General features: G+C 39.3%; 1 protein-coding gene across 1 annotated transcript in view; it reads right to left on the bottom strand.

Moving 5' to 3' along the window:
- Positions 1-678: 678 nt before the first annotated feature.
- Positions 679-18787, bottom strand: part of ankfy1 (ankyrin repeat and FYVE domain containing 1) — a 34320-nt gene continuing 16211 nt past the window's right edge. The window contains exons 9-25 of the mRNA XM_028466812.1: positions 18189-18257; positions 17903-18105; positions 17726-17823; positions 15844-16045; positions 15676-15774; positions 14629-14782; positions 14378-14546; positions 13264-13382; positions 12963-13119; positions 12678-12878; positions 10705-10881; positions 10457-10604; positions 10076-10166; positions 6772-6896; positions 6531-6677; positions 5655-5745; positions 679-1899 (exon numbers count right to left, since the gene is read on the bottom strand). Of these exons, the coding sequence (XP_028322613.1) occupies positions 1767-1899; positions 5655-5745; positions 6531-6677; positions 6772-6896; positions 10076-10166; positions 10457-10604; positions 10705-10881; positions 12678-12878; positions 12963-13119; positions 13264-13382; positions 14378-14546; positions 14629-14782; positions 15676-15774; positions 15844-16045; positions 17726-17823; positions 17903-18105; positions 18189-18257 (2383 nt within the window). The 3' untranslated portion in view covers positions 679-1766. The remainder of the gene's footprint in view (positions 1900-5654; positions 5746-6530; positions 6678-6771; positions 6897-10075; positions 10167-10456; positions 10605-10704; positions 10882-12677; positions 12879-12962; positions 13120-13263; positions 13383-14377; positions 14547-14628; positions 14783-15675; positions 15775-15843; positions 16046-17725; positions 17824-17902; positions 18106-18188; positions 18258-18787) is intronic.

Genomic DNA, 18787 nt, shown 5'->3' with positions numbered 1-18787 from the left:
GTATGCGATGGCACTACTAGAGGGAGCGAGGGTGGAAAATTAACAAATGTCAGTCTTGGTTCCACACCAGGTGTGAGAACACTGGAAATTATTAAAAACTATAGAAATAAACCTATTCCGGAGCCACTAAATCAATTTTTCTCAACCTTGGGGTCAGGACCCCATGTGGGATCACCCAGAGTTTCAATGGGGTCGCCTGAAATTTCTGAAAAATAAATAAATTTTTGAAATTGTTTTTAAAAAAAAATTAAACAACTGTATTTCTATATTGAAATATGAATCTAGCACAACTAAAATGTTATTTGAGCTCAAACATGTTAAAAAACTAATTCTAGATAAAAATTCTTGATATGAAAATGGGGTCACGACCCAAAAAAGGGTGATAACCACTGCAATAAATACTGTTTTATTCTCACTTATTCATTCTTTTAAATGTGAGTTATCACTCATTCATTCCATCATTATGATTTATAGATGTTTTTAAATAGTTTTCTAAGCAAAACATTGTAGTCGGACAAAGGGGTTCTTGAGCCAAAAAAAGTTTGAGAACCACTGCTGTATATTATACAGTATATATTAAAAGTTCCATTCTAATATTTGAGGCTAATATGAAGATTATGAAGTTCAGCTGCAGTGAATCACTCAGTAATGAAGAGACGGAAGAAACATTGTAGATGCTTTGGATTTTTTGATGACCTTTATGTAAAGTTGTTCTTCCCTTCTCTAAAAGAATACACCAGGAAGGAACAGGCTAGATATCTGAGCATACAGATACAATACAATGTGCATAAAAGATTAAACAATGTGCATAAAAGATTACAGAGGCAAGATTTCAGGGTTTTTTTTTTTTGTTTTTTTGTCACGATGACAAGCACAAACTGCATTTAAGTACAAAACAATTGTAGTGGTCAAAAATATCACACATTTATCTGTACAATTTAACAATACTTAAAGACGCCGTCCCGCCACATTCTCTGCGCCATGATCAGAAATGTCATGTGATGTTGATAAAGTGCACCCGTTTAGGCTTTTAGAATCAAGAAGCTAACGTTAGCGAGGCGTCCAGACCACAACTTGATATGAGGCAGCGATGTGGGAAAAGCTGATCAGACACAAACCATGATGGAATGTAAATTAATTGGCAACTACGATAACTTTATGATTTTAACATTGACATAAAGGCTATGGAATTAATGACACACAAAGGCAAAACACACTTTGTTTTTAGCGGTGGATGAGAATGTCTCATTTTTCATCGTAGAAAAAAAATCATGAGCAGTTATTTTGACAATTTTATTCCCTTTTCCTCTTTGTTCACTTGTGCCACTTTTATAATATCAAACAAACAAAAATAATCATGTTTAACACTGAGACATTCTCATTTTATTCTGTTTGTAGAGAATATGGATTAGTTGAAAGTGACTAATGAAACCAACCAAGAAAAGGTGAATAATTCAGTGTTGGAGTACCTGCTAAGCAGGCGTCATTATCCGGTTTTACTTGTATGTGTTTCAATAGAAGCCTCAGGATTGGTATGAGAGTTAAACATCACTCAGCTTTAAGGTGTGGCCATCTGTGACAAAGCAGCCAATCAGAGTCCAAGTATCATCATTTAAGAGACATAAGTTACACTTACTCTTCCAGATGTTTTCCTAGAGCTGATGGTTTTTCATAGACTGTAATAATAATATTAATAATCATATTAATGTCACAGGGACGGTCCATAACTCACAGAATTTCTCAACCAGGACCTCCAGGCCACAGCTCTACGACACCCCACCCAGAGTCAGAACGTCAAAGCAGATGTCGCACACTCTCACAGGCTTGTTTAAGTCAAACTTAATGATGGGAATCTCCTTAATAGAGCATTTGTGGCACAGCAGGCGCCCACAGTGGCGGCTGGAAGGAAGGAAGGAAGCAAAGCAGCAAACATTAAAGCACACGTTTTAGGCTACGTCTGAATAGTCCCTCCTATCTCCTTTCCTACCCACTTTTCCTTAACCACATGGATGACATAACAGGGTTAAGGAAAGGTGTTAAAGTGCGTTCACACTGAACGCGACTGAAGTGATTGAAGCAACTCGATTACATTATAATCAATATAAATGACGCAACCTCACGTTATCTCCCCTCAAGCGACGCGACTTGTTAATTTCAGCAACGAGGTCGCGCTCAACCAAAGTTGAAAAATCTAAACTTTTTAACTCATTGAGTGCCATTCACATCTATAGATGTGAATTGTGTTTTTCCGGCTGGGGTTGCTAGGAGACAGTGTGATGAAACTCTCCAGTGAAAATCTACCTTGTACAATGATGTAGTGACCAACTGGTGCCATGTAGGTGGCAGTAGCTCACCTTTGGATGAGAGATCACCTGTGATGGGCAGAGCTCAGAGGGAGAGGAAAGGACAAGACAGGAAATGGCGCTACGAGAGTTGATGGTGAAGTTCCCAGAAGCTCACAGCGCACACTCAACCAGAGCATGTGTGGAACTAAGTGGACTATTGAGTGTCGTGATGGTGAGAGAAAACGATCAAAAAATGGGGCAAGACTTGGCATGTTCGGGATGAGGAGAAAGTTATGTGTGTGGAGAATGACGGGGGGAGAAACTTGGAGGAAGGCCAGAATACAGTAAGAAATCCATTCAACTCTGACCCAGATAGCAAAATAATAATAATGCTGCCATCAAAAGCCTGGTCTCAGTGTTGTTTCTGTAGTTTTATAGAAGGAAACCAATGTTGAGCTGTCACTAACAGGTTTGTTCAGAAAAAGGCGTTTTTCAGCTTTTTGTCACAAACTGGCGATTTGTGTGAAACGTGCCTCTATTCAACTGCTGATTACAGAAGGACAAAACAAGCTAGAAACAAAATCCTTTTTTTCTGGTCAAAGTGTCAGAAATTAGTCAAAAGGCTCTAAAATGGCTGGCACTGAGTGGGTAGTAATTTTAAAAATGGCTGGCACTGAATGAGTTAAGCAACTTCAAGGGCTGTACAACTTCCTAAATGTATTGGGGCAAAATTAAAGCGGTTAACTTATTGAAAACCACAGTATCTACTGATCATAACACATTCTGAGTGAACTCATCCTTTAATATCTCCGTAAGTTCATCATTTAAACCGTAAAAGCGGAGCAAGAAGGAAAAGAAGTGATCAACCCTCTCTCTACCCTGTCACCGGCTCAACACGCACACACACGCACGCGCGCACGGTGATCGCGTCACTGGAGCGATGGAGTGATCAAAAAATACCACTATGTGCAAGTGACACATCAGGGCCGATGGAAGCGACTGCAGCGCTACAGTCGCGTTCGGTGTGAACGCAGGTGTTAGGGAAAAGGCCATCACGGTGTTTTTACAATCAGACCCCTTTCCACTACGCAACGTAATAACATGTTTCCCATACTTTTTCCACAATGATTTTTCAAAACTCTAAAAAATTATTTTACCAAATGTCTATGACTTAGTTCTGAACTGTCCGTGGGATCCTTAGTGTGGAGTTACAGAGTCTCAACAACTCTGTCTCCACCCTTTCCTCTGCACACACCCAACACAGCATAACATGGATGGCTGTTCATCATAGGAATGGGATCCACACAAGGTTCCTGCTGCTTAACAGAAGGTTTTCCTTGCCGCCATGATGAATTCATGTTGGGTGTGGGATACATATGTATGTGTATATACGTATATATGCATATGTGTGTATCCATAAAATGAAGAGTCCGTCCTTAAGACTGTTCTACTGTAAAGTGCCTTGAGATACCATTGGTTATGATTTGGCGCTATACAAATAAAAGATTGACTGATTGATTGATTGAACTGTTCAACTCTATTCAAGACTATTAGAGCACAAAAATGATCGCGCCTTTCTAGTGTACTAGTGTAACTAACTAACCTGGAGAGTGAATTCATGTGAATTTGTGAGATCTTGTGACTCCTGCTCAATGATGCTGCCAGTAGGGATGTAACGATTCACTCAACTCCCGATACTGGGTTCACGATACGATTCTCTCACAATTTATTTTACAAAATGGGACTGTAGACAAATGATGAAAAATATTCCTTTATTTTTTTGGGGAAAAAAACAAGAAAATACTGTATTATTTTCCTTTTATTTTTCATTGTCAAAAGAATCCCTTGGTAAACTATTCAAAACAATGCAATTTAACTAAAAATAAATATTGAATGAAATAAATAAAGGAATAATACAAATGAAGAAGAAGCCTATTAATTTAAATTCTGGTCCTCTAGTAAACAATGCAAAACTACATAATAGTTCTTTTTCTTTTTAAAAGTGCAACTGAAAATGTATTTTGTGCCTTAACAATTGGACTTTAAAAAAAAAAAAAACCAGTCTGCACTGTATTTACGTCAGATATTTGTTTGGACCAGCAGAGGACGCTGGTAACCCAGTGTTCGGTTGGTATGCAGTTATTCTGTGCAGTGAAGAAGAGATGCTATGCTAGCAGACAGAGCTAATAGAAAAACATGACTTTTACAGATATTCACATAATATTACAGATATTTTTCAGTGCTAAAGGGGTAAGGAATCATTTATGAACATGTTTAAGAATAGAAGGCGGCCAGAAAGATAGTAGTAGCAGATTTCGCCCGCCGCCTCAGCATTTAGACAAGAGAAGGATAAATACATAGCGCCCTCTGCTGTTTAAAAAAGTACTGCGATTCAATTTTTAGAAAATCGATATGAACCGTGATACCTATGAATCGATTTTTAACTGCCTTACGATTAATCGTTACATCCCTAGCTGCCAGTATGCAGTATTTCCACTTTGCGATAACGCTTAGCATCTTTGCGGTTTAGACAATATTTCCAACACTTTTCCAAAATAGTTAAATTACTCCATGATTTTCAAGACTGGAAAATCAATTTTTCAAATTCCATAACCTTTCCTGGAATTTCATGACCGTGGGGACCCTGTAATAATCAGACGGCAGTGAAGGTTAGTGACGTCCACAAATTTCTGAAAATGGACTAAAATCGCATTTATAACACTTTTCCCTGTTCCTCTAACCACTGATATGTCATATCACAAGGTTTGAATGTAAATCAAATGAAAAGAGATTACCAGGCTACGAGGCACAAAAGTGAAACTAAAAGAACGTCACATTGAGAATGGTTGCTCACACTCATCTTCCATTCACTAATCAACATTAATCCAAAATATGTATGATTTTATGAAATTGTTACATTTATGCAAGATATATCCTACATAACATTGTAGACATACACATGTACAACCGCACAAAGCATTCCTTGGTGAATGAAATCTGTTGAATAAAACATAATGTGGCTAAAAATGTCTGATTAATTTTTCTTCAACAACAAAGTGTCTGTTTTATGTCATTGTGAGTTTCTGTGAACACTCTGATGAGTTGTCGCCGCAAGGAATTGTGGGTCAGCATTATGTGGTCTCCTTTGATAAAGGATCCATCAATATTTCCTAGGCTAAAGGAAGTAATAAAGGAAGCATTGAGCCTCCTTTCCTTAGCTTTTAGAGGATTTGAACGCTCCTTATCATGGCCGCCACTTACACACTTCTGGGTGTTAAGGAAAAGTGGATCGAAAAGGAGATAGGAGTGACTATTCAGTCACAGCCTCAGTGCTTCTTTAAGCAGAGAAAGACCAACCCTGCTACTCACCAGTGATGTTTCCGTGTTGTGACGCCAAACTTGGCAGCACATTCGTAGCAGTTGGACCCATCACACCAGGGGGGCTCTTTGGACAACATATCTGAGAAACACGGGTGTCCAGAGTACTGATTAAAAAAAAAAAAAACTATATACATACATATTCTTTAATATTACATGTTTTCTTTGCCAACTTAAATAAATAACTTGTATGCATCCGTCTACAGGACTCCACATGCCTATAATGTTAATAAAAGAGATCAAATCAAACATGAGTGTTAATTTAAGCCTTTTTTTGAGAAATGATCTTTAATTTATTGATCTATGAGGCCTACACACTGTCTTTATCAGATAAAAGTTAAAAATAGTCTTCAGCAGCTTTAAGTTTGATTAGTCTTTGTTAAAAGAATGCTTACTTTATTTGTTTTAGAAGTGAAATCATGATTAAACCATTTTTTTTTTAAATTCTTACTGCTCTAGTCCGCTTTTTACAGAATCTGATAAGAGGTTATTGATGATCCTTCAGATCGAAATATGACTTTGTATTCAGTAAGTAATGTTTATTTTTATAGCACCTTTCACAGACAGAGGTCACAAAGTGCTTTACATATCAACTCATTCACACACCAGTGGGACAGAGCTGCCATACAAGGCGCTAGTCAACCACTGGGAGCAACTAGGGGTTCAGTGTCTTGCCCAAGGACATTTCAACACATGGACTGGCATAGACCGGGATCAAATCCCCAACCTCTCAATCAGAGGACGGCCCCTCTACCACCTGAGCCATGGTCGCCCCTAGTCAGAGTCTCTGCTGCTGCTTTCAATGCCGACACACGTGTTTCATAGCAAGAAACAGAGTGAGACAGGTAACAGAGTGTGACCACATACCTAGAAGGCGGAAGAGCAACTGTTTGGTTGCTACTTGGTAGTTGAAAATGTTCACGTTCTGGTTATTATTGACTCCCAGTCGAGCCCCGGCCCTCACGATGGCACGGCACAAGTTTGCATTTCCTTTCATGTAGGCCAGGAGCAAAACTGCAGTAAACACAAGTTACATTTCTCTCATCAGACCTCTGACGCATACATAATACACACACACACATTAAATAAAGCCAAATACATCCCGTACCTGTGTTCCCTTCGTTATCTGCTTTGTCCAGAGGATATTCAGGCATACACTCCAAGAACAACTCAAAGATGGCAGCAGCGTTCTCCTTCCCATAATGACCAAGCACATGCATGGGTGACTGACCCCTGAAAAACCACCACATCACCATGTTTAACATTTAAAAAAAAAAAAAAAAAAATCAAGTGTTTATCTTTATTTTTTTTAACGAAAGCAACATTTTCGTTGACAACTACAGCTCTGTGATAATACTAGGGCTGTGCATTGCCATGAATCTGACGATACAATTCACAATATATCCCGATACGATATACATCACAATGTATCGCAATATCAACAAGAAGACAGTCATTAACATCCCCCGTCAAATTGGTTGTCATAACTCACAACCTTTTCCTAAATGTCCTTAATCTAACTTATATGTATACATAAGATATTATCTAAAATTACTAACTAAACCATTTTCTAAGAAAAGTTGTCCCCTTTAAAGATGCCACGTTTGATCAGTCTGCTTTTTCCATCAAACAGGCCAAACTGTGGAACACACTGCCTACCCATCTCACATGGGTATCGCAGAGTTTAAATTGTTCACGTCCAGGTTCAAGTTATGTTTTTAATAGTGCGAGTGCGGTGTGATGAGTTAGTGTATCTGTGTGAGCTGAATGTGTGATGTATAAATGCTGGATCACTGTTGTAAATAACTTAATATGCGTTTAAGATTGTGTTTTTATACATTTTGTATCTAGTGAAAAACTCAACCAGGGACAGGAGTTGAGAATTAGCATTAGCTAATACACTCATATAGTTGAATCTTTTTGCTGTAACTATGTCTGACGGCATTGTTTGTCCCTGTCAAATAAATAAGTTGGAGTAAAAAAAAAATCGACACAAGGGCAATAACACCGGAAGAAATAATTGCGTGCTTCTCATTTTCAAACTCTATCAAGGTGTTGATACCCTGAAGCCACACACCACATTTGGATATCCTATCTTAAACAGTTTCTGAGAAAAGCTGTCCCCTTTAACTCAGACAGATGGATGGAACTCAAACCTACAGTATATCCCCCTTCCACACTTTGTGGCGGGGATAACAGATTTCTATCCAACTTGCCAGTTTGGAGCTGACTTTTTTTTTTTTTTTTTACAAAATGTGCAATAACAATGGAGGGAGGAAACATTGGCCCTCTGAATGATGCTAAAACAATGTTTATCACTGTAGCAAAACCATTATAAAGTGAATTTTTCATAATACTGCCCCTGTTTTATGATGTTTTGTTTTATTTGAAACAAATACAATAATACAAAAAACAATATTACAATAAACAACATTTGATGCTGATGGCTTCCCTCCAGAGAAAAAAAAACAAAGAAAAACAAAACCATTACATATATTAGGGATGTCCAGATACAACTTTCTCACGTCCAATACGATACCGATATTGCAGCCTTGAGTATTGGCCCATATCAATCCGATATCAGCACGCACTATACATACTTTTATGACTTATTTTGTAGTGTGGAATGTTAGAAAAAAATTGATCAAGTGATGTTACCCAAACAGAGAACAATAGTCAACAATTCAAGTTCACCAGTTATTTTTTACTGTCAGTATATGGTGGGAACAACTGAGGGCGGAGACACAAACAACAGAAACTAATCAGAGCGGTTATATCGGAGATTTTAGATTTCATTTTCTGGCTGATATCTGACCGATATCAATATCGGATCGGGACACCTCTAACATATATTACTGCATACACATACTTTGTGTTCAAAAAGGGAGTGGGTGGAAGCATATTATACACTTTCAAAATTGTCATACAACGTAAAGACATTTTCTTTACATTTTGTACACTCTTTAATTTCCATTGGTAAACTGTTCCACACACACACACACACACACAGACCTAAAATTAACTTTATTTCTCAGTTTGTATAAACGCCTTCCCTCTCAATAAAGAGCTTTTGAATGTTTTCAGGTAATTTATTCTTGGCCTTAAACACAACTTGATGAGTTAGAAAAACAACTAAATCTGCAAATTTGAGTAACTTTGACTCATGGAACAACGCGTTTGTATGATTTCAATATCTGACGTTATGTATATAGCGTATTGCTCACTTTTGAAGTTTAACTACTGATTGTGAATTTGTTTTGTAATTATTTCCCCAAACTTCTGCACAGTATGTGAGATATGGCCGTACCAGTGAACAGTAAAGAATACACAGTGATCTTTGATCTAAAACCAGTTGATCTACTGAGGACTGCAACACTTTTAAAAAACACGTCCATATAAAGTCTGACGTGCTTAAATCGAATATGTTATTTCTAGGAGGGTGTGAATCTGACGATACAATTTGCATGTCACGGTGCAACATATTCCGATACTAAACAATATGATATACATCGCGATATCAATAATTACATTTTACCTTTACAAGCACAAAATGGTATGAAATACCATTTTATTCATTTCAAGTAAATGTAATTCAAGTATTAACATAAAAAAAAGTGGTACGTTTATCAAGCTTTCAAATTACATTTTTTAAAAGTTTAACTTTTGCTAAAACAGATTCTGTTAAGTTCTAAAAAAAGTACCCACATACAGTACATTTATAAAAGCGCCCACTATGTGTACAATCAACTTCCAGCTACAATGCATTGATGTGTGAGGTAGTTTAACAAAGTCTGATGGTGCGTTCACTGACACCTAGTGACCAGGTGTTTACATGCTATGCATATGTTAGCGCAATTAAATGGTTTGCTTTGTTAAAAACACAATTAAAATAATCAATATGGACATTTTTTGGATTGATACGATAATCACGTGGTGAAATATAGCAATTTATCAACAGATTGATTTTATTCTTACACCCTTAGATAATACCGACACTTATTTTGAAATCAATACTAAGCATATCATTTGGACTATAAAGATTATTGGTAATCCTTGTATTAAAACCTGCAGGGACCAATAACTAAACAACAGCTTGGATGTAGTAATGAAGAAACAAGACTAATCCTGATGCAGAGATTCTGCTCATTTTAAAGGACTATCAGCTACGCAGTGGTGTTTAAATAAAGTGACACAATCCCAAATATACTCTGTGTAACAAAAAAAAAAAAGTTTGAAATGTGTGTATACAGAAGAAATAAGTTAATAGAATAGGTTAATATTTTATGCGTTTACAATAACCAAAATTGTAAAAAACAAAGAAGTCAACACTTATGTTAAATACATTCTTCTTTTTTCATATACAACAAATACATTTTTGGGCTTTGGAAAATAACTGAGATGTATGATTTTACCTGAGATTGAAGGCCTCTGCGTCGATGGTGGACTCTGTGAGGAGGGCTCTGACATTATTAAGGCGACCCTGCATGACAGCCAGATGCAGCGCTGTAAATTTAAAGTAGTTACACACTCAGTTTGGGAATGTCAACATAAGATAATACTTCATTAATCCTGAAGGAAATCAAAACAGAAATGGTATTAACCAAACCATTGATCAATGTCTAAATAAATAGAAATCAATATTGAAGATAAATTCTCTAATTCTACTTCTAACAGACATTTCTGTATTGATTGTGAAAGAAAAACCAACAATGACGTAACTTCTGTTAACTTCCTCCAGTACCAACATTTGCTCATTACATGAATTCAACATCATAAATAAACGGAAAGAGGACCATTGTTGCCGTTTTCATCCTCAGCAGCAAAATCAACTCCGTTTTCCAGCAACACGGAGCAAATGGTTGCCATGTCCTGCTGAGCAGCCAAATGTAGCGCTGTCTGTCTGTGTTTAGTCATCTCGTTCACTTTGGCTCCAGCAAGCAGCTGCAAAAAGGAAGTAATGTTAACTCACCAACACCTCACACATAATGCAGAATGCATGGTGTGTGTGTGTGTGTGTGTGTGTGTGTTTCCTGGACTTTACCAAGTTGCGGACAATGATCTCAGATCCAGCCTGAACAGCTAAGTGCAGAGGGGTGAGTTTGGCTGCGTCCTGAACCCTGGAGTTGAAGTTTGCTTGGACGCTGATGAGGAACAAGACACTTTCGATGTCTGAGTTCTGAACGGCCACATGGAGAAAGTTCCTCCCTTTGTTGTCCACCTGTGTGGTGTGAAACATGAGGGATTTAAGACGCACACGTGATGTAATGATGGCTGCATTAGAGCTTTATTGGGTCAGGCTCCAGACAGAACACGGCTCTGACCACAATGAAGCCGATGTCTTTAGCACAAACCAGTTTCAACTTGACGATATTCACACCCATGCGCACGCAAGTAGAATGATCCGTTGCGACTTTTTTCAATCTCGGCCGATTTATTGCCGATTTATTCATTTATTTTTTTTATTTAGCACTTTAAAGGAAAAAGGAAGAACATAAAAACATCCATTCGTATGTATGAATATACAACCAAAAGAAAAATAATAATAATAGCATGTGCATGGGAGAGGTAGAAGCCAATAGGCTTACAAATAAAAAGCTGATATAATAGGTTAAGGATATAATATAATAGTGCCTGATCAAATATCCTTATTCTATCCAGAATAGGATAAGGATTTTTTTTTACTTGGTTGTGTACGGGTATGTTTAAAGATCTATTGGTGTATTTAATCTAATTTCTAATATTTACATTTATATCATATGAGTGTTTCAACTGTCTTACATAATCAATGTGCTTTTTAAAAAAGTATATCGGCCATCGGCTGAAATAAAAAAATTTAAAAAAAAAAAATTCGGTATCTGTATCGGCTTTTGAAAATCCCATATCGATAGACCTCTACAATGTGACAAAGCAAACCAGGACTAAATACAGAAAGTGATGGCATAGCTCCGTCAGTGACTGGGCAGAAGCACACAGCAATCACGCAAACTATCGTCACGGCAACGAGCATGCACGCACACTCAGCGCTCTTACGTCCTGCAGGCGACACACACGCATACACGAAACAATTCAAAATAACCCATAATCACAATGAGCGTGGAAATGTTTATTATTAATTACGTTTCTGATGGTTTGTTTTAAGATTTCCTTTGGAAAATTCATTTTTCTGACAGAAGTGTTGTTTTTGTCTTTCTTGGAAGTGGAAGTATTCTGTTCAATAAGAAATGTTTAGATCAGGGGTTCTCTACTGGTCTCACCCTGGGACCCATTTTTTGCCAAGGTCATTAAATCACGACCCACTTTTTTTTTAATAATTCAACCAACTAAATTTAGTTTTTCAAAAAGAGATGTTGAAAACACAATCTTTTTTTAAACATAAATCTATGTTTTCCGCTGCAACATGCATTTTACAGCATGCCTGTCAAAAAAAAAAAGTTTCTTTCAAAATAAAATACAAGTCTAAAATGAGACATTAAGGTTTTCTTTTTTTTTTTTTTTAAACCAGCTGTCAGCAACCCACCCAGTACAGGTTCACGACCCACATTTGGTCCCGACCCACCAGTTGAGAATCGCTGGTTTAGAAAGTTTGGTCCGCTTGGTAATTAAAATGCAAAACTGTTGCAGATTCACAGAGTTCACCAGCCTATATATTTGCTTCATGTGTTTCTGAGTTATGCAGATTAAAAAGAGCTCAAACAACCCATGAACGCCTGGAGGTCTTTTGTGTCCAAGTGTGCAACAATTATGACAAAAAAAACAAAACAGAAACGCCAAGTCACAACATCACAGTGTAGGGGATCAAAATCACAGCATTGGGGCCCCTATGCTCAACTGTGCGGGTGAGAACCCTGGACGGTAGGTCCATCTTGCTAGTGCTAATTGAAACCCATCACCTGACCATTTATTTACCGAGCTGCGTTCGAACCCGGCTGTAGCCCGTGGTCTAATGATTGAAATTAATCCCAAACCTGACCTCCTTACGGCCTGGCAAAAGCTTAAAGCACTAGGCTGCGTTACCTGTTCAGCTGCACCAGGCTCTCTCTTCAGGATGGCTTCAGCTGCTATATTGTTCTTGTGCGTCATGGCACAGGCAAAGGGCGTCATGCCTTGGCGGTCGCGGAGGTTGAGGCGAATGTCTGGATGAGAGATGAGGAGCTGAATGATGACGTTGTGCTGGTTGCTAATGGCAGCGTGAATGGGAGCTCTGCCCTCTGCATCCTAGCAAACAAAAACACAACAACACACATTGTTAAACAAACACCACACACTCCCCAAAGTCAAAGTGTTCCAACACCACCTGACCTGTGCGTTAACATTAGCTCCAAACTCTAAAAGGCACTGCACCACCTCCTCCAGTCCCCAGCTGCTCGCCAGGTGGAGGGGTGTTTGTCCATCTCGTGCTTCTTCATCCCCCTCCCCATTGGGGCCAGGCTTTCTGGGGCTGTTCACATCACATCCACTGCAAACAAAAGACAGAAAATGAGCCACACAAAGCAGCTAAAACCTGGGATTAAGTCATAGTTAATGTTGGCAAGCTATCGCTAGTGGATCCTTTTAAGATGATTTCTTTATTATAAAATAATTGTATTGATTAACTACGAACCTGCGGATAAGAAAACAGGCTGAGACTTCATTGTTCTCATCCACAGCTCTGTGAAGGAGGGTCTGCAGGCAGCCAGTGGGACCCTGGGTCCAACAAGTGGCATCACAACCATGACGCACCTGTGGAGAGGGGTGGGGGGGGGGGAGGAGAAGTACATGATGAATTACAGTTAACAGCAACAATGGTTTAATTAAAATTCCCCTTAGTCTGTTCCAATCATGCAGTGAATTTCATTCTGATTATTAAAGGCACACTGTAACTTTTGGCCACTAGGGGCGCTAGACCGGTAACTTTCACGCAAAAGCCCCTAGTGGCCACAAGCGCTGCAGCACTGGCGCAAAAATCAACAAACAGTCGGGCCAGCATCCCTGATCTTTTGATTGTGCATGCAGACAGTAGTTGACCTGTAACTTCAGGATAAGGATTGGCTCTAAGGGCTGGGGTGTGAAGTGGGGCTGGGCTCACGCTGTGGCTGGAGGAGCAGCCGCCGGTGGCGCTTCCCCCCTACTCCCTGGCCTCGCCCATCCCCCTTCGCCGAGGGTCGGCGCGGCGGACAAGGGATGGGCAACCCTGTGCGCACCGAGTCGCCAGGACCAGCCAGGAACCCAGCCCTTAGAGCCAATCCTTATCCCAAAGTTACGGATCTGACTTGCCGACTTCCCTCACTAAAGAATCCACGTTTAACTGAAATATTGAGGTGATTAGTGCACCATTAACCCAACACAAACTACCGTATTATGCTCTTTTGGCTGTAAACAGAGGCTAAACACATTTCAGCTGCCCGTATGTTGTGACGTCACGTGGGAACTACATATATCCAAGCCTGTGGTCATGTGACTGCCGTAAAGTGAAAACGTTCTCCAGGCATTCTCCAGGTCACATGACCTGCCCAGAGACGGTCCGTCACCTCCAAACTTACTTAGTTGTTATTTCAAGAGGGAAGCCCCGCTCGGAGCATTGATACTGTCAAGCGCTGTATATTGTCCTGAGGAACCATTTAAAATAACTCATATGGGTCAACTCTTAAGGTCAAAAAGTCCACGGTGGGCCTTTAAGGACAAAAGTCTTTACCAGGGGACCAAGAGTGGAAGGTTTGTACGAGCGTTTGTATTACCAGGGTTGATGCGATATCTTCGAGGCCATTCTCCAGAGCCAGCCACAGGGGGGGGTCCCCTTTGTCATCCATCACAGACATATCAGCTCCTCTAGTGCAGATGGCATCCACCACCAGTGGCAGCTGGTTACTGATGGCCAGTTGTAGAGCCGTCTGTGCCTCCTGGGTCCTGAGGAGAAGGAAAAAAACCAACTTAACTATTGGTCGTATTGGTCACATGACTTCATCAAACAGCTAAAGGTTGTCGTTACCTAACGTTGATGTCTGCTTGATGCTCTAGAAGGAAGAGGGCGCTCTTGCTGTCTTGTCTTTGGATGGCCATGTGAAGCAGCGTTTGTCCAGTAGACATGGTATCATTGATAGAAGCCCCTGAGCCCAGCAGCTGAGCTGCTATGGTGTGCATACCTGATGGAAACCAGGAAGAACATTTTGCCACGTGTACCCCATTCGTATTTTTATCAAATCATGTGTACCCCCACTTCATATCATCAGTACTCTCTCCATAATTTCATAGACATTTTGTGGAACAGTGGGCTCTCCTAAACTCTGAATGTGTCTCAAACATTGTTTCCCTAAGAATTAATATACAAATTAAAAACAATGAGAGCAAAGGACAAATTACGTAAAAATTGTTAAAACTATTTCTTGTTTGTTTTTCACTGTATAGTTAAATTAAATTCAACTTTGTTTATATAGTGCAATTAACAACAAAGTCATCTCAAAGCGCTTAACAAAATATAGTCTATAGTAAGAAAGAAAAAACCAACAAGATCCACATGAACAAGCATTTAGAGACAGTGATCAGAACATTTGTGTTCAATGTATTGCTTTTATTGTTTTGATGTTGCTTCTGTCATAAAATTTGAGACAAAGAATAAAAGAAAGAATTTAAAATGGAATTTAGTTAAACTACAACTTTTATGTGATTATTTCAATAGTAAGTAAATGAAGTCTCCTTTGTAAAATACAGCTATTTATTGTCAGAAGTGTGACAAATAGGACAAATCTACAGCATAAAATAATTATTTTTCAATAAATTACAAGAAATATACTATTTTACTGAGCAATAGTACTGTTAGTTTGTGGTGAATTTGTCAACAAAACAATTGCCTAAAACAAACTAGGAACATTTCCTGATTATTTTTAAATTAATTGTTAAATCTTTCCAAGTACCCCCTGCAATGTGCTCCTGTACCCCTATGGGTACACGTACCCCTGTTTGGGAACCATTGTATTAGACAAGACAATCATCTACAATGACATACACACAGTGATGTTTGAGGTGCGTAGCTGGGTACCTGTCCAGAGGGCCAATCCCAGGACTGTCTGGTCCATGGAATCTTTAAGACTGAAGTCTGGAATGATCTGGAAGTTGTTTGTAGCATGAAGTGCATTGGCTGCAGAAAAAATACAAATGATGTCATTGGTTTACTGTAATGTATTTTGAAAAGCTATGTAGTCAGCACCTTTTTGCTCCAGAATAACAGACACAACATCTGGATGGTTGTGAGCGATGGCCATATGGAGAGGGGTCTGCAGGGCTACATCCAGAGAGTCATCTGGCAGAGTTTTCTGGGTCTGCAGGTTGGGGTTGGCTCCTTGTAGGAGCAGCTCAGCTGTTAGACCAGCAAGGCCACTACGACACGCTGTGTGGAGCGCACTCTCCCCCTGGGACGGGGACACACGATTCAAAAACAACTCCACATTACAGCAACCCAACTAAAGACATGTCAGACATTCTGCAAATATAATTTTTATATACTCTGTTAGACAGCAATAGTATCTAAAAACATTAGGAATGGGTACCAAAATCTGTACCTTTTTAGGTACCAACTGAATTCCTTCGGTACTACCTGGTACTGATTCACGTAAAATCAAACTATCATATTTCGATACCTAAACGCATCCTTGTGACAGTGAGGGTGTGGAAGAGTAAGCAGTTTTCCACGCAGGACCTGAACACAACAATGCACAACAGCGAACGAAAACTTGGTTCTTTTGGCTGAAAAAGGTTAACTGAGAGATGCTGACTCAGCTTTCAGAGCCGTAGACTCAGGAATCAGGCCGAGCTATACAGTAAATAAGTTCATTTCTGCCATTCGCACACAGGTTTTCAGCAATGTGCACAAATGCAAATGAAATACTCACAATATAGAGGCCTGTCACATAGAGCTGCTTTTTAATTTGTGCATTAAAGGTAGATAGTTGTAGGTCAGGGTTTTCGTGATGAAAAAATGTGTAAAACATATGTTGCCACAATGCAAACAGTTGTTGGTTTGTAGGGCTGGGTGACTTTGCCAATGACAAAATTTCCAATTTTTTAAAGAAAAATTTGAGTTCCGATTTGACTTTCGATTGTTTTTTTCGATGCACTTAAAAATGACTGCAAACATCAGATATATTGTCAAAAGTGCCACTTTATTGCTTTGATCTTCCTTAAGAGTTAAAATGCATAAAACAATCCCAAAATAAAGAGTAAATGAGGTTCAGTCATTCAACTATTTTCAAGCTTCAGGATTTAGCTTTGCTGTCACTCTTCAACATGTTTTTAACTTCCTACCATGACAGCTCCGTCATATTTAGTCTTCTGTTTGGTCTGGTCAGTTCAATTGATCACATATGCAATAAATAGGACTAACTTATCCAAAGTAACGTTCCACTGATATCCTCTTTTCTCTGATTGGTCACCATTGTTAGTTTTTCCCTCTCCTCTCTCTGCTACTGCACTGTTTGTTTTGTTTCCCATTATCTTTCTTCTTTTTCGTTCTCTACTCTTTTCACTGCTTCAGCATAGCTGAAGTCATTAAACCTCTTTACTTTCTTCACTTCCTCTGCTTTCTTCCTTATTTCATATTTTCTGTCCATAACTCAGTGCTCCCCTCCACAGTTCCTACATTTGGGCAGCATGCTTTCACTGCATTCCTCCAACTTGTGTTCTTCACTGCAATTTGGACAAATCTGGCTACAGTAACCCAAAAAAAAGAGTCAGAAAAAACTGTGGTGGGAAAAAAAAACCTTGAATTTGCAAAATAAAAAGTCTTTAGCTACTAATTCGATAAATCGATTACTAACATGAGAAATAATTATGGTAAAACATTTTAAGATTTTATTATTACCATTTGTTACCACACAAAAGTACAGAAAATTGGTACCATTGACTAGTGCCTAGTATTCACAGGTACCCAGTATCGGTTGAAATGTGAAAGGTACCCATCCCTAGATATGTAAAACAACTAATAAACTAATGTAATGCATTGTGGGGGGGAGGGCTCAACCTGGTAGGATAAAGATGCTACTATTAGTATGTTGCTTTGTATGCATGCATGTTTTAAAAATGCTAATACGCACCCATTTGTTGACATGGTTGACCTTTGCACCGTGAGTGGCTAAGAAAAGAGCAGCTGCCTCGTTGCCTGCACGAGCCGCTCTCTGCATGAGACAGTTTCCTACAACAAATAAGATGAAAGATGTATATAAAGCTACAGGCCTACAGACATTACGGAGATTGTTGGAAAGGCGTGGCACCTGTGGACGAGTCGGGAGCATCAGGGTTGCTGCCCCTCTGGATGAGCTGTGCTGCAAAACTGTTCTCATCAAACGACGTGCCGTTCATCACCGGGGCGTCGTCCTCGAAAGGGTTAACTGACGGGTCTGAAGACACGGTGATGTACTGCAGAGCCAGCCAGAGAGCAGTGCTGCCTTCATGGTCTTTGAGCTCCAGATCAAGCCTGACGACAGGTTACATGTAGGATTACTCTGCATACACTCTCAGTGACACAGTATATTCACTATGATGAGCAGCAGGACTCACTGTTTGCACTGCAGCAGCTGCTTAAATACCGGCTCGTTCCCTGAAGACACCGCTTCATGTAACGGAGTTCTAAAAGCAACAAAAGACAGTTTTTAGAACAATCACATGTTCTACAGGAGCTTTCCTTCATTACTCCTCGCAGACGGTCACCCCCAATTTACACTGGATGCATATCTGCAGCGTAACAGCAACAGAGCTGATACGCTTCCATTAAAGTCATTGGTCATGGTCATGTTTTTCATTCGGAATTAATTATTCCGAATTAAATTATTCGGTTTTAAAATGTTCTGCTTCGTGTTTACATGGAAATAGCAATTCCGAATTGAGGTTTACATAGAAAACACATTTATTCTGCTTTATTCAATTCCGCTTTAGATCTGTGGGTTGGGAAGGGTTCTGATTGGACAGGGGGCGAATGTGACGTTACACGTCTATCGGAAAAAAACATATAAACCTTTTCTTTTCAGCTACAACAGAAGACCACGTGATAAGAACTGTTTTCAGTGTTATTGTAATATTTAAGCAGCAGCTCGTTTCACTTTCATCAGCCGAGGAGGAGATAGAGTAACGAAGAAGGGAGGCAGATGATGATACTTGGC

Source organism: Gouania willdenowi, chromosome 14, assembly GCF_900634775.1.
Source record: "Gouania willdenowi chromosome 14, fGouWil2.1, whole genome shotgun sequence".
Lineage (NCBI taxonomy): Eukaryota > Metazoa > Chordata > Actinopteri > Blenniiformes > Gobiesocidae > Gouania > Gouania willdenowi.
This window is presented reverse-complemented; position numbering and strand designations above follow the sequence as displayed.